The 21,067-nt window shown below is 46.7% G+C and overlaps 1 protein-coding gene across 6 annotated transcripts in view; it reads right to left on the bottom strand.

Annotated features, from left to right (window-relative positions):
• Window positions 1-726: 726 nt before the first annotated feature.
• LOC138250021 (nucleoside hydrolase-like) overlaps window positions 727-21,067 on the bottom strand; it is a 283,783-nt gene continuing 263,442 nt past the window's right edge. For all 6 annotated transcript variants that reach the window (XM_069204372.1, XM_069204374.1, XM_069204370.1 and 3 more), the window contains one exon: window positions 727-1,952. In XM_069204372.1, the coding sequence (XP_069060473.1) occupies window positions 1,605-1,952 (348 nt within the window). In that variant the 3' untranslated portion in view covers window positions 727-1,604. The remainder of the gene's footprint in view (window positions 1,953-21,067) is intronic.

The following is a 21,067-nucleotide window of genomic DNA, read 5'->3' as shown; positions in this document are numbered from 1 at the left end:
GGTGTCTACCGGATTTTGCGCCAAACTGGCTTCCAGCTCCTCCTGGAAATTTTCCAGGTCACCACCATACTGGTAAGGTGAGTTAATTATGATTATTAGTATTAGTGCCTGGTGGGAGCCGACAGACACCTTCATTCTAGGGGAGAGCCCTTGATGGATTTTACAACCCTGATCAACTCTGCCAATCTGGGCATTTCAGAGGAGCCTTGAAGGATCTGCTTGCACACTGCATTAGAACCACTCAACTTCCACCGATGTACAGCCTGGGGTGGGCGTACACAGTATTGAAAGACCGCAGATATGGGTGTGCATGCGCACCAGGTGATTTAGCATACAAATAGGACCGTACCAGTCGCAAGTGACCAGCGCAGTCTGCTCCCACATCACAAATGAAATGCCCAGCATCAGGCGACTGCTGGGTTTTAGGTGGATGTCACACGCGACCCCTTTACTCAGCCAAAGTTAGGTAAATGAACAAACACAACCGTTGATAACTACAACAGCAAGCAATGCAGTGTCTAGTCATGTAGAGCCTACTGCTGCCCTTTGAGAAAATCATACATTGTACATCTTAGACTATACATTTTAAAATTTGTATAAATAACCGAAGAACTCAAAACAGGTACTTAACTGGCTGTACAGCAGCAAAGATAACGGAATCAAAATGGTACTTAACGACTACCTTCATGATGATTGGAGCACGTAATTGACCACATATATAACATGTTCATTGGAAATGTAGTTTTAAGTTTAATGTGTTTTAATTGGCTGCTGTAAAATGTGCAGTAAAGATGGAAAGGCATAATCTTCACCTCCAAGTTCATAATAGAAGTTAAAATTCTTGTTGCATAAGGTACAAAGTTTTGTATCCTTTTAATTGGCTTCTACTTTTAAAGACAGTTTTGGCGGGAACACCCATTCTGCAGATGGATGCAGAGAAATCTAGTGATGTCACTTCCTGTGCAGATGGACAACCCTACTCCAACATGGTTTCTTTGGCAATAAGCACTTATCCTCACACCCACCTTCAGCCATCTTTTTAACATCTCTATTCAACATAGCATAATTGTTTTAATCATAAACTGCTTATTAGGTTTGGTTTCTCTTACAATTCATCTGATCCATCATTTATTATCAGAACTGTCTCTTTTAATCTTTTCTGTGGAACAGCAAGATTTTGTATAAAGCAAAAATGATATTAGACTGCACACCTCCAGAAACAAAAATTATATGAGTAATCGATGGATAAAACATGTTATTTGCAGAATGCATGACAAATCACAGCTGTCTACAGAAGGATCCACTGTGAAAATACTTTAAACATTTTATATAAAAGCCTGCTTCAATATTATCTAGCACTCTATGCCTAAGAGTGACTGAATGCCCTAAAAGCTCAATCTTCATTTTGTTTTAGTGTCTAAAAGCTGTGCCCCACCTCTAATCTTGTATTTATAGTGGCCATAAGGCACAGTGAATGATCAATTGTTTTTGTGATTTGAATGGACAGCAGATTCCTGTACATCACAATACAAAAACTGCCCAAATCTAGATGGTTTCTGGAAGTGAACACTCCTGTATCCATCAACCTTATACAGTATCTTGTGTCATTTCAAAGCAGCCATCATTAGTGTCTTGTACTTCTCTAGGTCAATTGCGTTCATTACAAGGGCCTTGTTTTTTTTCTTCAGTTTGTCCCGCATGTCCATGATCATCATTCCCCTTGTTAAAGCTCCCTTCAGTTCAACAGAAACCCCACACTTTATGACTTCACAGATAATGCTGTCATCAATAGCTGCAGCCATGGCGTAGCAATCACATGCCACGAATCCTCCAGTATATATTTCTCCAGGGTTGTTGCTGCATGCCGAGGTGAATTCCAAGCTGTGGGAGAAGATCTGCTTCATAAATGTTGCCTTTCTGGAGTTCTGGGCCATCCATTCATCCACAAATGTCTATCAACATAAAAAGTGTATGTGTTACTTAACATAGGCACAGTATCTGCTTACAGAATCAGATATGCAAACCAGTGTTTTTAAAATATTTACCAACCAACAAATTGGTTCCTTAATGTCTATCTCCTTTTCATTTACAATTAACTTCACCTCAATTTAAGATGGCATAAAAGATAAAGCCAAATAAAGCTTCACACGCAATCGATTTATAGAAAGGTTAGCCAAAAAGCATAATTCATGTATGGATTAATACAGAACAAACTTTGCAGGTTCTCCACACCCTCACAATTCTCCAATTTTTCCACACCATCTTTTAAGGCAACTTCATAGACTAATGTAAAATGATCATCACCTGCAATGCAGGTAGCAGTACCAACTCTGTTTTTATATTTGTCGTCGTATCTGTTTTTTTAAGAATCTCGCCATTAAAGTCAAATATATCAAACCAGTGCATATACTTTGTGACAAATAAAACAAGGATAAAACATCATATAATTTAAAAAACTAGAAAAAGGAAGGAAAATGATGACACATAGCAAAAAAATAAAACCACACAAAGATAAATAACACATATTAAATATAACCAATATATAGAAAATAAAAAACAACCATGCGAAATGGGTTACAATGAGGGAGAAATTCATTTAGTCGCTCTCATCCTGATTCTCCACATCAACACCAAGTACCTCGAAACAGCAAAAACAATAAATTACCTGGATTATGAGTGAAAAATTCTCAAGGCTTCTTCATGTTCTTTCAACACAAGATTACGACATAAAGGAGCAATCCACTTCATTCTTAGACTATAGTACACGGACAAGAGAAAAAAACATGCTCAATAGTTTTCCGCCAGAGGTTACAAGATGGACAGTAACTATGGGCTGGTTTTACCAACCGGGCCCACCGGCGTGCCAGAACCCAAATTGGGCTGTCGACCCAATTGGCCCATTTGGTATGACCAATATGATCTCTTGACCTGCACTTTGAAGACTGCACATGCCTCCTTTGCATTGGTCCACGGATGATCAAGGCCAAAATCCATCAGTGTTGTCCATACATACTTGGCTCATTGGATGTTACCGGCCCCGGCAGGCGCAAAACCTCTGCCAGACCCTGTTGTTTAGATCTTAATTCCAAGGTTGCCCGAATCCTCCTCCAAAACGAAAGCATCCGTAACCTTACTTTATCGAAAACTTATTTAAGCACAAAGTACATCCGCAAGGGGAGCAATGGTGTACGACTTGGTAACCCCACTAATTGCTGCATGAAGTGGTTCTCTCAAATCAGAGATGGTGCCTTCCCTATGCCCCGACAACTCAGCTCCATACAGGGCAGGTCCCAATAGCTGGTGATCATAAACCTGCAGGACTGGGGAGACAGGGCGGTATTGTGAGGTTATGCATATCTTCAACAGGCCCCTAACAGTTTGATCTAACCTGAGGCCACACTTCACAATATGGACCTTCCATTTGAGACGGTCAGTCAAAATTATGCCCAAATATTTAAATATGTGGACTCTATCAAGGGGGCATTCTCTCAATATTGGATTTGGACGAGTGCAACAACTAGGATTACGGACCATAGACTTTGTCTTATCAAGGTTAATATCTAGGCCTCTCATCCTACAAAAATGATAAAATAATTTTTGAGACGCCCATTGAAGTTTTGGACAGGAGCAAAGTATCATCTGCAAACATCAGGGCAGGAACCCTGATGTTTGCCAAAAAGGGGCATAAGACTCACGATGATCTACATCCTTGAGCAGACCATTTACAAACAACAAGAATAAAGTGGGTGCCAGGGTGCATCCCTTCCTGACTCCCCTTTTCAGTGGAAATCTATCATTCAGCTCCCCCATCTGCCCACATCTGACTTGTGCATAATTATTATCATGCAGTCTTATAATCATATTTAAAAGATAAAGTGGAACCCCCATATCCGCCAGAGTCTGCCACAACTTGGATCAGGGAACGAGGTCAAGGGTTGATCGAAGTTCAACGAACACTACGAATAGTTGCCCACCCCCTAGCTGTACAAATTTCCAGTGTAATAATAGAAGGAGAAAAACCTGATCCAATGTGCTGGTGCACTCTCTAAAACCTGCTTGGAGTGGGGTCAATATGTCAGAGGCAGTCATCCAGTCTTGGGGTCTACTCAGGATGCCCCTTGTAAAACGTTTTTGGGCACTATTAATTTAACTTATCGGCCTGTAGTTTGAAGGAGCCCTTCTTGTAAATAGGTACAATCTCAGAACCAGCCCAGGTTGATGGAATGGGGGCCCAATTCAATATGGCATTAAATAGAACAGTAAAATATGGTAACCATACACTGACTTGATTCAGAAAGAGGTCCCCAGGAATTTATCAAACCCAGGGGCTTTATAACGCACAATCTTACAGGTGGCCTGGCTTATTTCTTCAAGACCAAAACTGTTCTCCTTAGGGCCATATGTTGAGAGGGAAGCTCCGTGAATGTGCTGCATGGAGTCACAACTGGCCATGGCAGTGTCACAGGAAACAGGCCCAGGATGATCGAAGTGCTCACCCACAGAATACAAGTTGGAAAAATGGACAACCCATTCCGCCACAGCAATATGGTTTTCAACCGGAATAAACCTGTCATGACAGCCAATAGCTATGATATTTCAGAAGCAAGGAGAGTCTTTTCTCTCAGCTGCTACGAGAAGGCCCTCCCATCTCTGGATTTCCCACTCTTTCTTGGCAACCTGTATGATTTCTTTATATGCCCATCTAGTTTCTTGAATTAAAAGCCTATTGCATAATTTTAAGGTGCCCATTAATGCCCTCTGAATCTCGCTACATTTTGCATTGTGCCAGGGTGGGGTGCAACGCCTTCTAGTAGTGCCATTAGCCTTTTTGAGAGAATGACCTCTAAGGTTCGAGAGCATTTTGGCATGTATGATGCTATACTTACTCAAAGTTGGTCTATGGTCCATGGGCACGTCTAGCAGTGATCACATTTCCCTTATGCCCTCTGAAACCACATTATAAACTTAACCAACTAACTCTCTCGAACATGACAACACATACCATTTCACCCTTCATCTATTGGAGGTCACCACTAGCCTTCTGTGAAAGGGTTCACTGCTAGTTAACTGTAGAGCTGTGGTTAGATTTCTAAGTTCTAGAACAAGCACATTGTGGTCGTTATCTTAGTGGGATAAGACTGCCATGTCAATTAGTTTAGGCCAAAACTGGAGGTCAAGAAGAAAATAATCAATCAGAATTGTGCACTGTAATCTCTTGTATGCATGCTTGCCACATTTATCTGACCTAGACCTACAATTGCATGCTCTTAGTCCTGCGTTCAAGAACAAAGTATTAAGTTGCAGGGCCAAAGGGGACCATTTTTTTATGGGGTGGATAGATAATTTGGGAATATCCCTTCGTAGATCTTCCTCATACCAAAATAAATGCACGTGAGTATCCAAAGGTTCAAACTAAAATCACCATCCACAATTTGTATTACCTCCGCTGGGAGCTCAGCCAAGTGAGCAGATAACTTTGTAGTACACTAGATTCGGTTTTGTTTGCTGTTGGTCTGTAGTAGATTTTCTAAATGTAACATGTGGCCAAACTCTGCATGGTTAGAGAAATACACAACAAGTCAGGGGAATCCAACATAATTTCAGTAACAATAAACCTCGATGTTGCTTTGACCCAAATTGTTAAACCCCTACAGGCCTTGCCCTTGCCCTTTAGAGTGGCTTCTTTATAAAACGGCACAAACCAGGTTGATACGTTGGTGCGGTCAACCATGTTTTCTGGAATATACATATATCGTGCGTATCAATGAATGCACACCATTCAGGGCAGGCCATCTTTGAGGACAGACCAGCTACATTCCAGCATAGCAGCCTAGTAACCATATTAAGGTGCGCCCGCGCCATATCCATGCCCACACCCTCAACTTTAGGGAGGCTGATAAATCATCCCCATTCCCATCCTTGAGCACATTATCCCTAATGACATCCCGGATAATTAAAGATCCATGCCCTGCAGGGACTAGACTAGTGCAATCTACAGTGCGCAATGTGGTGGATTCATGCCCAGTCAGGCCTTCTTCTCATAATACAACAGGCTCACCCTAACTCTTGTCCGCAACAACTCCACATTAATCCCAAAGTAAGCCATTACTAATCAGTGCAAAAGGGTTAGGCCTGGTAAGTAAACATGGAGGGCCAAAAAATACCGGCTGCAGGAGGCCTGACACACCAGCAAGTGAGCTTTAAGGCTCACAGCTCTTAATCACCCTTCAGCGCTGACAGCGCTGACCTTTCCAACATATCAATCATTATCCTCCAGACCTGAAAGGGCCTGGAATCTATTTTGCAGAGTAAGACTAATATATCCTTGTCGTCTGACCAGGGACTGGCCTACAAACTGGCCCCTACTACTCCTAGTAATTGGCTGGATTAAACTTCTATAAAAAAATGTGAGTGGCAGGGTTCTAATCAGGCCTCTTTTAACCATACCAGCTCTTCCTTGGGCCAATACCTCCCCTGCTACTGCAGGATTGTGAACATTAACAACTATGTCTCCCAAGAACGGTTTCCCCAAATGGCCTATACCTCCCACCCTTAAGACGTACAGGATCTCATTATAAAAGTCCCATTTACATCTCAAATTGTTATTTAGCCGGTGGGTAACCTTATTTTTAAGAGCCCATGTTGATTCAATCAAATCGGTTGAGAGACCAGGAACATTGGCTAAAACGATCACATATGGGCAGGATGCCAGGGAAAGGTCAATCACAGGGAGAGTGTCTACGTTAGGGCAATAAGCTCCAGACTGGTAAGCTGGAGAAACCCGAGCCCCAGCACCCTGGGCCACAGGATTCACTGTCACCCCTGAGACTGCAGCCGAGATCAATGCTAAGTTCACCCCCCCCCAGACTCGGTGCCCCTCAAATTAAATGAGGGTTGTGTGGATGCTGATACAGTAGCAGATGGTAAATTAACAGTAGCACATGGTAAGTTGGCTGCAAATACATCTGGAACCCTTTGCATGGAAATAGAACCACCATCCCCTGATTTCATCAATGAGTGCAATTTGGCATCAATGGTGGCTAGCTGATCATGGACCGGTCACAGCTTTACATTCAATAATTCACTAAGGCCAAGGCTCAAACTGTCTCAAAGATCTGTGCTGGAAAAAGATGGGGTAGCCATGTTATCAGGCCCTGATGTCGCCAAATTCTGTTTTGGTTTTAAATTCTGTGATGTTTTCTTTCTCTTTACCACTGGCTCGGAGACAGGAGAACACTCATCATCAGCAATGCCACTGCCGGTACCATTAACAAGAATAGATCCCTCCTCCGAACTATGCCTTCCTGAACCGGTAATCACAGTGAGGGTCACTCTGTAGAATTGGCAGAACTTATATCCTGAGCGTCAGAAACAAATAAATAATCAGTTCTCAAAGGGGGCAAATTGGTTGGCAGCAACAGGTCCAAAGCTTCAGACGCAAGCAAGAGTCAACACTCCGCCAGTTGTATTTCATGTGATACGAGATATACTGCCCACACCAAATAGTTGTCTATAGCGGAGCGCGTATGAACCTGCAAGCTCAGGGCAACTCCTGAGTCAACCTTTTTTTCCCCATGGTTTTCCAAATACCAAAGTGCACAATGTATCAGATAAACATCACAGTACCTTAAAATTACCAGCAAGATCAATTGGTAGCATTCAAGGATTTAAATATCATCCAAAGGATTTCCAGCCAACAGAGTGGGCCCGGCCCAGCCACTTTTAGGTTATGATGGGCTAAAGTGGGACTGTCTTGGCCTAGTCTTCACCGGGAGCAACCTTCGTGCGTCCCGCGCAGCAGGAAGCTGGAGACTAAGATATGGTATGCAGAGGTGCTGCCTGATCATGGTGCACACTGGGGGACGAAGTCCAACCCCAGACTGTGGGAAGACTACAAAAACGCAGGGAGGTAGATCTGCCAAGTGGCCGCAAGCAAAAGTTCACTGCTGCAGCGGGAAGCTGGAGGCCAAGATATGGTATGCAGAGGCCCTCCTGCTCACGTAGCACGTGGGTGCACGAAGTCCCACCCCAGCCTCGTGGGAAGGCTACAACAATGCAGGCAGGTAGATCTGCCAGGTGGCTGCCGTTGAAATTTCCCAGGCAATGGAAAGCTGGAGATCAAGATATGGTGTACAGAGGCCACTCTGGCTCACAGTGCACGCTGGGGGATGAGGTCTCACTGTAGGAAAGTATCCTCTTTCTTGGCATGGTTGTCCCCCTTTTTCTGCCTGAGGTCAGTGTGTTTGACTGTGTTCACTGGGATCCTGCTAACCAGGACCCCAGTGATTATGCTCTCTCTCTCAAAACTGTATTTCACCCACAATTGGCACACTGGTGCCCCATTATAAGTCCCTAGTATATGGTACCTAGGTACCCAGGGCATTGAACTTCCAGGGGATCCCTATAGGCTGCAGCATATATTTTGCCACCCATAGGAAGCCTAAGCAAAGGGTTCTGCAGGACTGCCATTGCAGCCTACGTTAAAAGGTGCAAGCACCCTTTCACTGACACTTTTCACTGCACCAGCTCACTTATAAGTCACCCCTATGGCAGGCCTTCCAGCCCCAGAGGGCAGGGTGCCAAGTACCTGTGTGCGAGGGCACCCTTGCACTAGCAGAGGTGCCCCCACAAACTCCAGCCCCATTTTCCTTGACTTCGTGAGTGCAGGGACACCATTTTATGCCTGTAGTGGACATAGGTCAATACTTAAGTCCAGCTACATAATGCACTCTGGCCATTACAGCCTTTTGAGGGTTTCCAGGCAGCCCATGCTGCTGCCACATCCCAGACAGGTTTCTGCCCTCCTTTTGCTTGAGAAGCTCGAGCCCCAGAAGGCAGAACAAAGATGTAACATCCTTCTCCCTTTGGAGATATGTGTTACAGGCTTGAGAGGGGTAGCCTCCCCAAGCCACTGGTAATGCTTTGAAGGGCACGTTTGGTGCCCTCCGTGCATAAACCAGTTTACACCAGTTCAGGGACCCGCAGTCCCTGCTCTGGTGCGAAACTGGACAAAGGAAAGGGGAGTGCCTACTCCCTTGTCCATCCTCACTCCAGGGGTGGTGCTCAGGGCTCCTCCAGAGGGTCCCTGGGTTTTGCCATCTTGGATTGAAGTTTGGCAGGGAACTCAGGGAGTATCTGAGTGGCCAGTGCCATCAGGTGACGTCAGAGCCCCCTCCTGATAGGTGGTCACCCAGCTAGGTGACAAATCCCCCTTTCATGGCTATTTAGGGTCTCTCTCTTGGGAGGTTCCTCAGATTTAGATTGCAAGACTCCAGCAGGAATCCTCTGCAACCTCCACTTCAAATTCTGACCGAAGAAACTGCATCTGGACTCTTCAAGACCCTACAAGTTGCAACAAAAAAGCAAGACGCCGCCTGCAACATTGTATCTACGGTTCCTTCCAGCAACTGCAACATTTCCCCAGTCGTGCATCTTCTGAGGAAAGCCTGTCTTCAGCCTGCATCAGAAAGAAAAAGTGGTAGGACTGGGTGAGTCTCATTGCATGGCCCGAGAGGGTGGCACAGTCAATGCTGCTGCCCTCAGGGACCTAGCCTTATCTATGTACTCTAGTACTCTAATGCTCTTGTCAAGGAATAGTTACTTATACAGTTCATAATAATATGGATATAAGAACTAGCATAGCCAACTGGGGGCTTTCTACAGTTTGGCAGACAGGATACCTTTACACATATGGGGCAGATGTTCTGACTGCGGCATTACTAGTGTGTTCTAGCCTATTGCACTTGTAATATGGCTGACAGGATAGCTGCCACATTTTGATAAAGTACTCTGTCTGCCAAACTCTGTAGTCTGTAGACTTTAGTTTTGCGTCTATATCAACAGAGGAAGCCCAGGAGCCAGAAAGTAAAAAGCAAAGAGGGCTACATACTGCAATTATAAACTTAACGGATACAGAAACATAAACAAGCAATAAAAGTAATGCTTACTTAACCCCCTACTGAAATGCTACTGAAGCATTTCCTTTCCAGTGCTGAGCCCTTTCTTGATGTTTGGTGCACTCTGCGCTTAGGCCTTCATAACTTTTTTTCCACACAAAAGGTATCCAAGCCCAATAGCCATTTTTTCCACACATCTTGGTGATTCTCAAGGTATCCAGGGTTCATGTATTCCCCTAAAGGGAACCAAGAAAACAGCCTAATAAAATAACATTTTAGTGTTTGTTGGAAAAGTGGGGAAACAGTGCTGTGCAAGAAAACATATTTTCTTTCATAAAAACAGCATCAACAAAAGGTTTGTTGCGTTAAGATCCCTATTTTCCCAACTTTCAGGAACAAAGAGTTGTAAAAATAAAAATATCACTGTTTTTGTAATTTTGGAACTGGTATGGATAAGTTACTTACCTGTAAATCCTAGTTCTCTTCCAGGGGTATCCTCATCAAAGTCATAAACATTGAATATTCCCGCCCTTGTGCGGGGACCCCGGAGCATATATAAAAATACACATATATTATCATGTGTAAAAACAGCAATGCAGGCTATAATCATAAACAGGCTAAAAATGCTTTATTTCTATGAAGTTTTTTTTTTTTTCATATTATGAAATCACAATAGAGACAAAATATCTACCCAAAACCCTAAAACTGGGCTTAGGGAAGTAAGCAGCAGTAAACACTAGAGAAAAAGAGAAAAAACTACATTGAAAAACCAATGGAGCATTCTTAGCCAATAGGCTGCATGCAGGTTAACACAGGAGAATCATAAAAACTTTGGCACCGTGCCTTTAAGACCCTGAGCACCTCCAGTATCCCACCATGCCTCAGGGGTGAAGGAAAGGTGACAGTTGGTTCACAGTTAGGTCAGTTCTTTTTTACAGTGACAATCTGTGTAACTGATTCAAAATACAGTCTGTCCTGCACTTCTAGAAGACGTGCGTCCGGGGAGGAGGGTGGGTTGTTTATGACTTTGATGAGGATACCCCTGGAAGAGAACTAGGATTTACAGGTAAGTAACTTATCCTTCTCTTCCAGGGGATCCTCATCAATAGTCATAAACATTGAATAGATTAGCAAGCCCATCCCTAAACTCTGCGGACTGTCCAATAGAAGTGCAGGAATAGATACGTATTATGCAAATACATTTCTCAGAGAGGCCTGCCCCACTTGGGCATCCGCTCTTGCATCTGAGTCTAAACAGTAATGTCTAGTAAACGTATGCACAGACTTCCATGTAGCAGCCTTACAAATCTCAGATATTGGAACATTGTTAAGGAGGGCAGCAGTAGCCGCTTTTCCCCTTGTGGAATGCGCTTTAGGCCTAGCTAGTAATTGTTTATTAGCCAGCTGGTAAGTATTAACAATACAAGAAACTATCAATCTTGATATCGTTCGTTTAGATGCTGCCTCTCCTGTCCTCAAATGACCATAATTTACAAACAAGCGGTTAGAATGTCTAATCGATTTTGTCTTATCCAGATAAAATTTCAGCACTCTTTTCAAGTCTAAGGAGTGCAATGCTTTCTCTGCCGGAGTCTCCGGATTGGGAAAGAAAGTCGGTAAAGATATAGTCTGATTGATATGGAATTCTGACACCACCTTCGGAAGGAAAGATGGGTGAGTTCGCAGAACCACTCTATTGTCATGAAAAACCGTGTACGGTTCTTTGGAAGACAAAGCCTGGATTTCGCTGACCCTCCTCGCTGAAGTAATGGCCACTAAAAAAGCCGTCTTCCACGTAAGGTGTTGTAAAGAGGCCTTATGTATAGGTTCAAAAGGAGGGCCCATAAGTTTTGCCAATACTATGTTCAGTTCCCATGGAGGAGAAGGTCTCCGAATGGGAGGAAAAACTTTTTTCAAACCTTCTAAGAAATCCTTGACTACAGGTTTCGTAAAGAAGGATTCCTGAGAAGGTGACTTGCGATAGGCTGTAATGGCAGACAAATGTACCTTAATAGATGATACCTGCAGACCGGACTTTGCCACATGAAGCAAATAGGACAGTATGACATCCTCCTGAGCCCGTATGGGATTCTGACCTTGTTGACAGCACCATATGTAGAATCTCTTCCACTTAAAAGCGTAAGAACGCCGCGTGGAAGGTCGTTTGGACTCTTTCAAGATGTTCATGCACTCCTGTGAGAGCCCTAGGTGCCCATACTGCAGGAATTCAGGAGCCATGCTGTTAAGCTCAGAGAGGGTAGGTTGGGATGTAGAATCCTGCCCTCCATTCTGCTCAGAAGATCCGGTCTGCACGGCAGCCTCCTGTGAGGTTTTTCCGATAGGTTGAGGAGATCTGTGTACCAGAATTGACAGGGCCATTGTGGCACTATGAGAATCATTCTGGTTCTGGATCTGTAAAGTTTGTTGATCACTGCCGGTATGAGGGGAATCGGCGGAAAGGCGTAGAGAAATATCCCTGACCAGTCGATCAACAGGGCATTCCCTCGAGATCCCGGACGGTAGAACCTGGATGCGAAGTCTGGGCATTTCTTGTTTACTTCGTCTGCGAAGAGATCCAGTTGAGGCCGACCCCATTGAGCGAAGATGTATTCTACGACTTCGCCGTGTAGGACCCAATCGTGAGCGTCCTCTAGGTGTCTGCTCAGGAAATCTGCTTCCACGTTTTGTTGACCTGGCAGGTGAACCGCTGTAAGTGACATTCCTCTGGCCAGGAGCCAATGCCATATCGTTTGGGACTCTCAAGATATGGGTAGGGATCTCGTTCCCCCCTGTTTGTTCAAATAATACATCGTGGTTGTATTGTCCGTTTGTATTAGGAGAGTTTTCCCCTGAATTAGTGGTATGAAAGACTTGAGAGCCAGATGGACCGCTCTGAGTTCTAGCAGATTGATGTGGTACTGCTTTTCCTTGTCTGACCACAGGCCCTGAGCTTGAAGGGGACCCAGATGAGCCCCCCATCCCTGAAGAGACGCATCCGTTACCAGAGTGTCGGATGGAATTACCTGGTGAAACGGAGCACCTACTGACAGGTGAGGTCTGTGCATCCACCATCTCAATGACTGAAGTGCTACTGCCGGTAGTCGCACTCTGTCCTCCCAGCGACCTGTCCTTTGGCTCCAGTTGCTCTCCAATGCCTCTTGGAGGGGCCTCATGTGGAGTCTGGCATTTGGGACAATAAAAATGCACGATGCCATGGAGCCCAGCAGCGATGTCACCTGACGTGCCGTAGTTGCGTTGGCTTTCAACAGGTCCTGACACTTCCTGTCTATTGAGGATAGTCGTTCCTCCGAAGGATACACTCTTTGAAGTTCTGTGTTTATTATAGCTCCCAGGTAGTGAAGGTTCTGTGTTGGAATCAAGGTTGACTTTTGGTAATTGACCTGAAGACCTAGAGACTCGCAAACTCTGAGCACAATGTCCCGATGGCTTCTCGCCTGCTCCGGAGAAGAAGCCTTCAGTAACCAGTCGTCTAGGTATGGGTAGATGAATATCTTTTGTTTTCGAAGATGCGCCGCTACCACTGCCATACATTTCGAGAAGACGCGTGGGGCAGATTTCAGGCCAAATGGTAGAACTCTGAACTGATAATGCTGTAACGCTACTTGGAAGCGCAGGAATTTTCGATGTTTGGGAGCTATTGGGATGTGAAAATATGCATCCTGCAGGTCGATGGAGCACATCCAGTCTCCCTGATGTAGCTGAGGGAAAATCTGGTGAAGCGCTAGCATCCTGAACTTCTGTTTCCTTATGTATTTGTTCAGCAGCCGTAGGTCCAGAATTGGTCTGAAAACGCCCTCTCGACCCTTCTTCGCCACCAGAAAGTAAGGGGAGTAAACCCCCTTTCCTCTGTGCGCAGGTGGAACCTTTTCTATGGCATTCTTTTGTAGGAGGGCGAGAGCCTCTTTGCGCAGCAGGCTGAGATGAGATGGATTGCCTTTGGTTGGTGGCAAGTGTGGTGGCGGCTGTTTGAAAAGAAGAGAGTAGCCATTTTTGACAATATTGAGCACCCATTTGTCTCTTGTGATAGAGTGCCACTCGTGAAGATAACCTGTAATACTTCCCCCCACCGGAGTGGTGTACAGTGTCGAGGGAAGCGAGATCTCATTGTTTGGCCGGCGCTTTCGGAGTGGACTGTTGAGGTCTACTTGACCCTCGCTCCCTTGTGTTCCTTCGCTGAAAAAGAGGGCGTCCCTGCCGTTGCTGTGACCTTTGGGACCAGTGTGGGGTTTGAACCCTCTGCTGGAAAGGGCGCCTGTCATAAGGCCTATACCTCCGTCTGAAATCTTTCTTTCTTTCCAGGCCCACTGCCCTCATGGTATCCACCTCGGTCTTCATGCGGGCCATTTCCTCGTCTGCATGGGCACCAAACAGCGAGTTCCCGGTGAATGGGAGATTCAGGATGCGTTGTTGTGCTTCCTGCTTTAAACCAGTGAGTCTCAGCCAGGAAGACCTCCTTACACAGATTCCATGTGAGTACCCATGTGCAGCTAAATCCGCCCCATCTGCTGCCGCGCTGATAACCTGGTTGGATACCAGGCATCCCTCTTGCAGGATCTCTTGAAAATCTTGTCTGTCCTCTCTGGGCAATTTCTCTGTGAATCTATTGAGAGAGTCCCACAGAGAACGATCATACCTGCCCAGGAGTGCAGAAGCACTGGAGACTTTCATTGCCGAAGCCGCCGTACCGCACATCTTTCTCCCCAGAGAGTCTAGATGCCTGCTCTCTTTATCCGGGGGGACCGTGGATGATGGTGCCACCGAGTGGGTGTTTCGGGCTGCGGCTAATATTACCGAGTCTGGTGGCGGATCCTTCCTGAGGAACAAAGGGTCCTGTTCGGGAGCCTTGTATTTTTTGAGAATCCTAGCAGGGGCAGATTTGAGCGAGGCTGGGGCCAGAAAAGTTTCCATGGTTGGCTGCAACAAACCAGGCACTAGAGGCAGCAGCTTTTTTGACGCTGATCTCTGTTGTAGAGTCTCAAAGATGACTGACGAGGAGGTAGATGGCTCTGGAACCTCTATGTTTAGTTTCTGCGCTCCTCTTAACAGCACCTCGTTAAACGTGGTAATATCATCCACCGGTGAGACCCTAGCAGGTGGAGAATCTGTTAGGGTGGGGGAGTAACGCCCGACAGATGATCCTGACGACGACCAAGAGGGTGATCTTCTTCGTGAACTAGACCTGGATCGTCGTTGAGAACGAGACCTGCTGCGAGACGCTGTAGCAGAGCGCCCAGGCCTCGCGGTCGGTTGACGAGGAGCAGAACAAGCCCGTCCTGCCCTTGCTGTCGGTGATGGCGTTCTTGGCAGGGAGGCAGTAGGCGAGTACATTCGCGAATACTGCGAATCCGGGGAGGCCGCTGGTCTGTTAAGGCTCTCTAGGCATCTTGGAGATAGATTAATGGGCGAATCATGCCCAGATGATGCCGCTCTTGAACGAGATGAGTCGTTCAGTATGGAGACCACTGGAGATGGTGCGGCCTTGTCTGGCGTGGGGCGATGCTCTACTCCCTGCGGGACAGGTAAAACCTGTGTCGACGTCGACGGCTGTGTCAACATCGAAGGGCGCCCCACCGGTTGCTCTTGCCTCGACGTTGAGTGTCTCGACGTTGAGTGTCTCGACGTCGAACGGCGATCTTTGGATCTCGACCTGCTCGCCGTCGTGTGCCACGACGCGGAGCGGTGGGAAGCCGACGGCGGATGTCTCTCATGCCGTCGTGGCAATTTCGACGCCGTGTCTCTTGACGTCTGGGGGCGCACAGCCTTTGGCGGCGACCGGCCACGCCGGCGATGGCTCGACGTCGAACGGCGGGCTGCCGTCGACGGAGACCTGCCCCTGCGATGGTGTTCCCTCGACGCCGTCTCCTTCGACGTCGGGTGTGTCGCCGTCGACGGCGATCTATGCCGGTGAGACGGTGGTAGCGACGACGTCGACGGGGAACAAACAGGTACTTTCCTACTTGCTGACATCGACCTAGCCATTCTCTCCTGAGAATGGCCTGCTGGTTGTCTGGGAAGTGAAGAGGACGATGTTTTCTGCCTCTCATGAAGCCCATGTAGCCTGATCTTTTCTCTGTCCTTCAGAGTCCTCTTTGACATATTCTTGCAGTGCTTACAAGTGTCAGGGCAGTGACTCTGAGGCAGGCACACTATACACAGAGAGTGTGGGTCTGACTGGGCCTTCTTCTTCCCACAAGAAGGGCATTTGACAAAAAGTGAAGGCATTTTTCTGTCAGGAAAAAACTGCCAGGCTCAGACAAAGATGTTATCTGTCGAATGAAAAAGGAAAAAACGCTTTTTTAAAGGATTTTTCTGAGAAAAAACTCAGAAAAACTGAGAGCTCAATGCTCCAGGATCCTCTCAGAAGAAGCCAGAAAAAAGAACTGTCCTAACTGTGAACCAACTGTCACCTTTCCTTCACCCCTGAGGCATGGTGGGATACTGGAGGTGCTCAGGGTCTTAAAGGCACGGTGCCAAAGTTTTTATGATTCTCCTGTGTTAACCTGCATGCAGCCTATTGGCTAAGAATGCTCCATTGGTTTTTCAATGTAGTTTTTTCTCTTTTTCTCTAGTGTTTACTGCTGCTTACTTCCCTAAGCCCAGTTTTAGGGTTTTGGGTAGATATTTAGTCTCTATTGTGATTTCATAATATGAAAAAAAAAAAAAAAAAAAAAACCTTCATAGAAATAAAGCATTTTTAGCCTGTTTATGATTATAGCCTGCATTGCTGTTTTTACACATGATAATATATGTGTATTTTTATATATGCTCCGGGGTCCCCGCACCAGGGCGGGAATATTCAATGTTTATGACTATTGATGAGGATCCCCTGGAAGAGAATCATTTTTCCTATATTTAACGGTTTCAACGTACTTGCAGTTAGTGGTTGAAACAGATGTGAAACCCATGTCTAAACCTGGACAGATATCCACTTTTGAAAACTAGACAACATTCCAGCAGGAGGCCATTGGTGTAGACTTGCTCACAGTTTTCCGTAAGAAACTAGTAGTTGAAGACAACCAATATTGAAAATAAGTAGGAAAAAATAGAAACTGGTGACAATGTTTTCAAATGCAATTTTTTTGCCCCAAAGATTAATTTAGAAAAGTAACATACAGTTATGTCCATCAGACGCTTCTAGTCGCAGGGATATATACTGGCCATGATTACTAATGAAGGTGCTATTCATAGCACCTGATAAATATTGATACCAAAGGGCACATCATTTATTGGGTGAGATAAAAAGAATTCGGGAAATAAAGGACAAGTCACTTGCCTTCTGTAATGCCTTACCTGGTAGAGACAATACCTAGTTGCAGATTCCTCATCTTACAATTTCCTCAGACGTCAGTGTGGAGCCTGAGATTTTTCTAGAGAAGTACCCCTGCAGGCCGTTAGGTGGCGTCGGTCAGCTCCATGTCCTTTGTCGCTGTCATCCAGGCCAGATACGACATCGCTGGCCCTATATAGGCATGCTGATGTCAGTTTCTTTGCACAACTTTCCACGCCAGAAGCACAGGGCCATGAAGAAAACAGACCACTGGCGCATCCAAACTAGGGCCGTGAGAGGGAGCCCTTGTCCCTAGAAATCAGTTTTCAGAGCGGGAAGGATGGGTGGGTTGGTAAGGAATTTGCAACTAGATATCGTCTGTACTAGATACGGTGTTACCAAAGGTAATTAATTTGTCCATCTGCCAGAGACACCTATTTGCAGATTACAATGGATAGAAATGGAATACCATCCCCTGAGGTGGGTCTGCGAACTAAGATCATATTAGAAAATACTGCAGGATCGAACGGGCAAAATACCCGTCCCAATGGACCTAACTGTCCAGGCAGCAGTGTTTGGTAAACGTGTGCAGAGATGCCCACGTTGCTGCCTGACATATGTCTAGGACTGGAACTCTGCATGCTAACGTATTGGTTACAGCTTTAACTCTAGTAGGATGAGCATGCACTCCTTCAGGAGGTTGCTTTGTAGCCAGTGTGTAGCACATTTTAATGCAGAGTATGACCCATCTGGAGATGGTTCTCTTCTGCACTGCCCACATAACCATAAAAAGTAGATCATCCACCCAGAACTCTTTTGCATGATCAAGATAGAATGCCAACGCTCTTTTTAGGTCCAAGCAGTGAAGTCTCTCCTCTTCCTTAGAAGGATGTGGGGGTGCATAAAAAGTAGGCAAAGTGATGTATTGGCCTACAAGAAAGGTCACAATCACTTTCGGAAGAACCGATTTGTATATGGCTGGGTTCAAACTGGAATGGCATGGGTAGCAAAAAAACAATGGATTTAGGCCCAGAGCTCTGTACTGGGGGTGAATGTTTGACATTGTTCAGCATTCAGTCCATCACTTGATCTTTTTACATATGCCATCAGGCATGTGCCACCAGCAGGATGCAGGAGGCCATAAAGTCCAGCAGCCTCACAGTCATTCTCACTGAAATCCAGGATAGAGGCTGAAACATCAGTATCATAGCCTGAAAATCCTGGACTTGGCGCTCAGGAAGATAAGCCCGAAACTGTACTGTGTCCAGAACAGCCCTGGTAAAAGGGATCATCTGAAAGGGAGTCAGGTGTGACTTTGGCATGTTTACAGTGAACCCGAGCAAATGCAGGAGATCAGCCATAGTCTGAAGGTGGGAGACGACAGCCTGAGGCAAGCTCCCCTTCAACAGCCAGTCGTCAAGGTTGGTTAAGACTGAAACCCCTGACCTGCGCAGATGAGCTGCAATCACCACCATCAACTTGGTGAACACCCAAGGAGCACTGGTAAGGCCAAAGGGAAGCACAGTAAACTGAAATTGCTTGTGGCCTACTGCTAACCACAAGTAACGTCTGTGGGCAGGCAGGACGGGGATTTGGAAATAAGCATCCTGCAAGTCCAACACTACCATCTAGTCTCCCGGGTCCAGGGCAGATAGAACCTGAGCCAGAGTGAGCATTTTGAACTTCTCCTTTTTGAGGAAGAGATGGAGGGACTGAAGGGCTAAGACGGAGGAGAGGCCCTTGTCTTTTTTGGGCACCAGAAAGTAGCGGGAATAACAACCAGCACCTACATCTAGCACAAGAGAGCTGCAACGTCCTCGCGGAGAAGTGCCAAGTGATCCTCCATCATCTGATCGTAGAATGGTGGCATGGATGCAGGGGTAGACTCGAAGGGGAGTAAGTAGCCCCTTCCGACTATCTCCAAAATCCTCATATCTGCCGTAGTGGACTGCAAGCAGAGCAGGTGATGGTGAATTCTGCCTCTGACTGGTCCCTGGTGGGAATTCGTCATACTAGGAAGGTTTGGAAGCAGCTGCATGGGAGGGGGGTCGTTGACTGGCCAGACCGCTGGTTCCCTGATCCACGAGGACAGTGGATCCCACATCCCTGGCCATGCAGAGGCTGGGCAGTATGCACAGCACTGTGGCCGGTGGGGGAACGGATGTGGCGGGACACCCCTTCCGTAGCCATGAAAGGGGCAAAAAGCAAACTGAGGGGGGCGAGGGGCATCCAGGAGCCCCAAGGAATTGACTGTAGCACGAGAATCCTTGAAGTGCTCAAGTGCTAAGTCTGCTTTTACTCCTAAGAGGCAGGTGCCATCAAAGGGCATGCCCATAAGGTTAGATTGGACATCCCCTGAAAAGCCAGATGTCCTCAACCAGGCACTGCGCTTCAGGGCCACCATTGTTGCAACCGCTCTGCCCGGTGTCCAGTCCACATCAGATCATGAACTTTGCTGCGTCTCTCCCATCAGCAATGAATTGGGACAGTACAGCCTGAGCCTTCTCTGTGACAAGTGGCAGCACTTCACAACCATATCCCAGAGTGTGGAAGTAACGGCCCAAAAGGCAGGCGGCATTTACTGACTGCAATGCTAGGCTGGAGGAAGAAAACATCTTCTTCCCAAGTTGGATCAGTCTCTTGTATTCTCTATCCAGGGATGCAGAAGGGAACGCACCCCGAGATGTAGAGGCTTTAATAACCAATCTCTCAGGGGTGGGGTGTTGCGTCAGGAACACTGGGGCAGTTGGAGAAGGTCAATGGCGGCGGGCAATAGTACTGTTCACAGAAGCCCCTGTGCTGGGTTTGGACAAGATACTCAGCAGGGCATCGGTAAGGGCCTCATTAAAGGGCAATAGGAGTTCAGAGGTTGAAGCCCTAGGCTGAAGCACCTTTGTTAGTCCTGACTGCCACCGAAGGCAGTTTGAGGCCCAAGACCTCAGTCGCTCTTCGCATTACCACTAAATAGGATGCTTCCTCCTCCCTAACCACGGTAGGGGGAGACAGCATGCCAGAATCTGGGGAAGTATCCAGACCACTGGGTTCAACCAGGTCCATACACAGGTCCATAGGATCTTTAAGATAATATTCTAACGGGTCCAGCCACCCCTCCCATCCCTCACCGTATCCCAACTCATAAGAATAAGGATCAGGATCCGACATAAGTGGCAAGGTCCCGGTCGAAATTGAAATCCGATCCAGCTCCGTGTTGGAGTCGGCAATGAGGATGAGTTTGACGCTGCCGGGGGCCATGGGTGGCATCAGGAGAGAGCGTCTACATCGGAACCAGCGCTGAGGAAGCTTGAGGTGGTACAACCGATGCTGGTTTGAATCCAAGAACGGATCCATGGGTGACCCCTGGAGCAGAGACCAAAGCCGCTGGCGCAGAACCCGTGAGGGACCCTTATGACCCTAAGGGGCCCAAAGGAGCTGCAACGGGGTCAGACTGGCCACAAATGAGGCACATGGCCTCATAAACCCCTCTGAGTTGGGCAAGGGTCGCTCTGGCTCCCAGAAAGTCAGGGAGGTGCAAAGCCGACCCAGGCGCAGGCTCTGTGGATGGAGGCCTAGAGCGACAATGCTCCCTTTCCCTTGTCTCGTCGGACGATGGATGGGGTGAAGTCAAAGAACGTTTGTTCTTCGACTTCTTCTTGTGCCTCAACTTACCTGATCCTCCAGAGGACTTGGAGTGGGTCAATGATGAGGGGAGGATCCACGAATGTTCCTGGGACCTTCCTCTCAACCGAGATCGGGACCTACATGGAGTCGAGCACCGAGCCGCAAGGAGCTTTAGGGACCACTCCCTCAAAGCTTTCGGATTCATGGCCCGGCACTCTGAGCACAACACTGGGTCATGGTTGCGCTCCAGACACCACAGCCACAT

Source organism: Pleurodeles waltl, chromosome 8, assembly GCF_031143425.1.
Source record: "Pleurodeles waltl isolate 20211129_DDA chromosome 8, aPleWal1.hap1.20221129, whole genome shotgun sequence".
Lineage (NCBI taxonomy): Eukaryota > Metazoa > Chordata > Amphibia > Caudata > Salamandridae > Pleurodeles > Pleurodeles waltl.
Note: the sequence above shows the minus strand (reverse complement) of the source record. Positions and strands in the feature narration are given on the sequence as shown.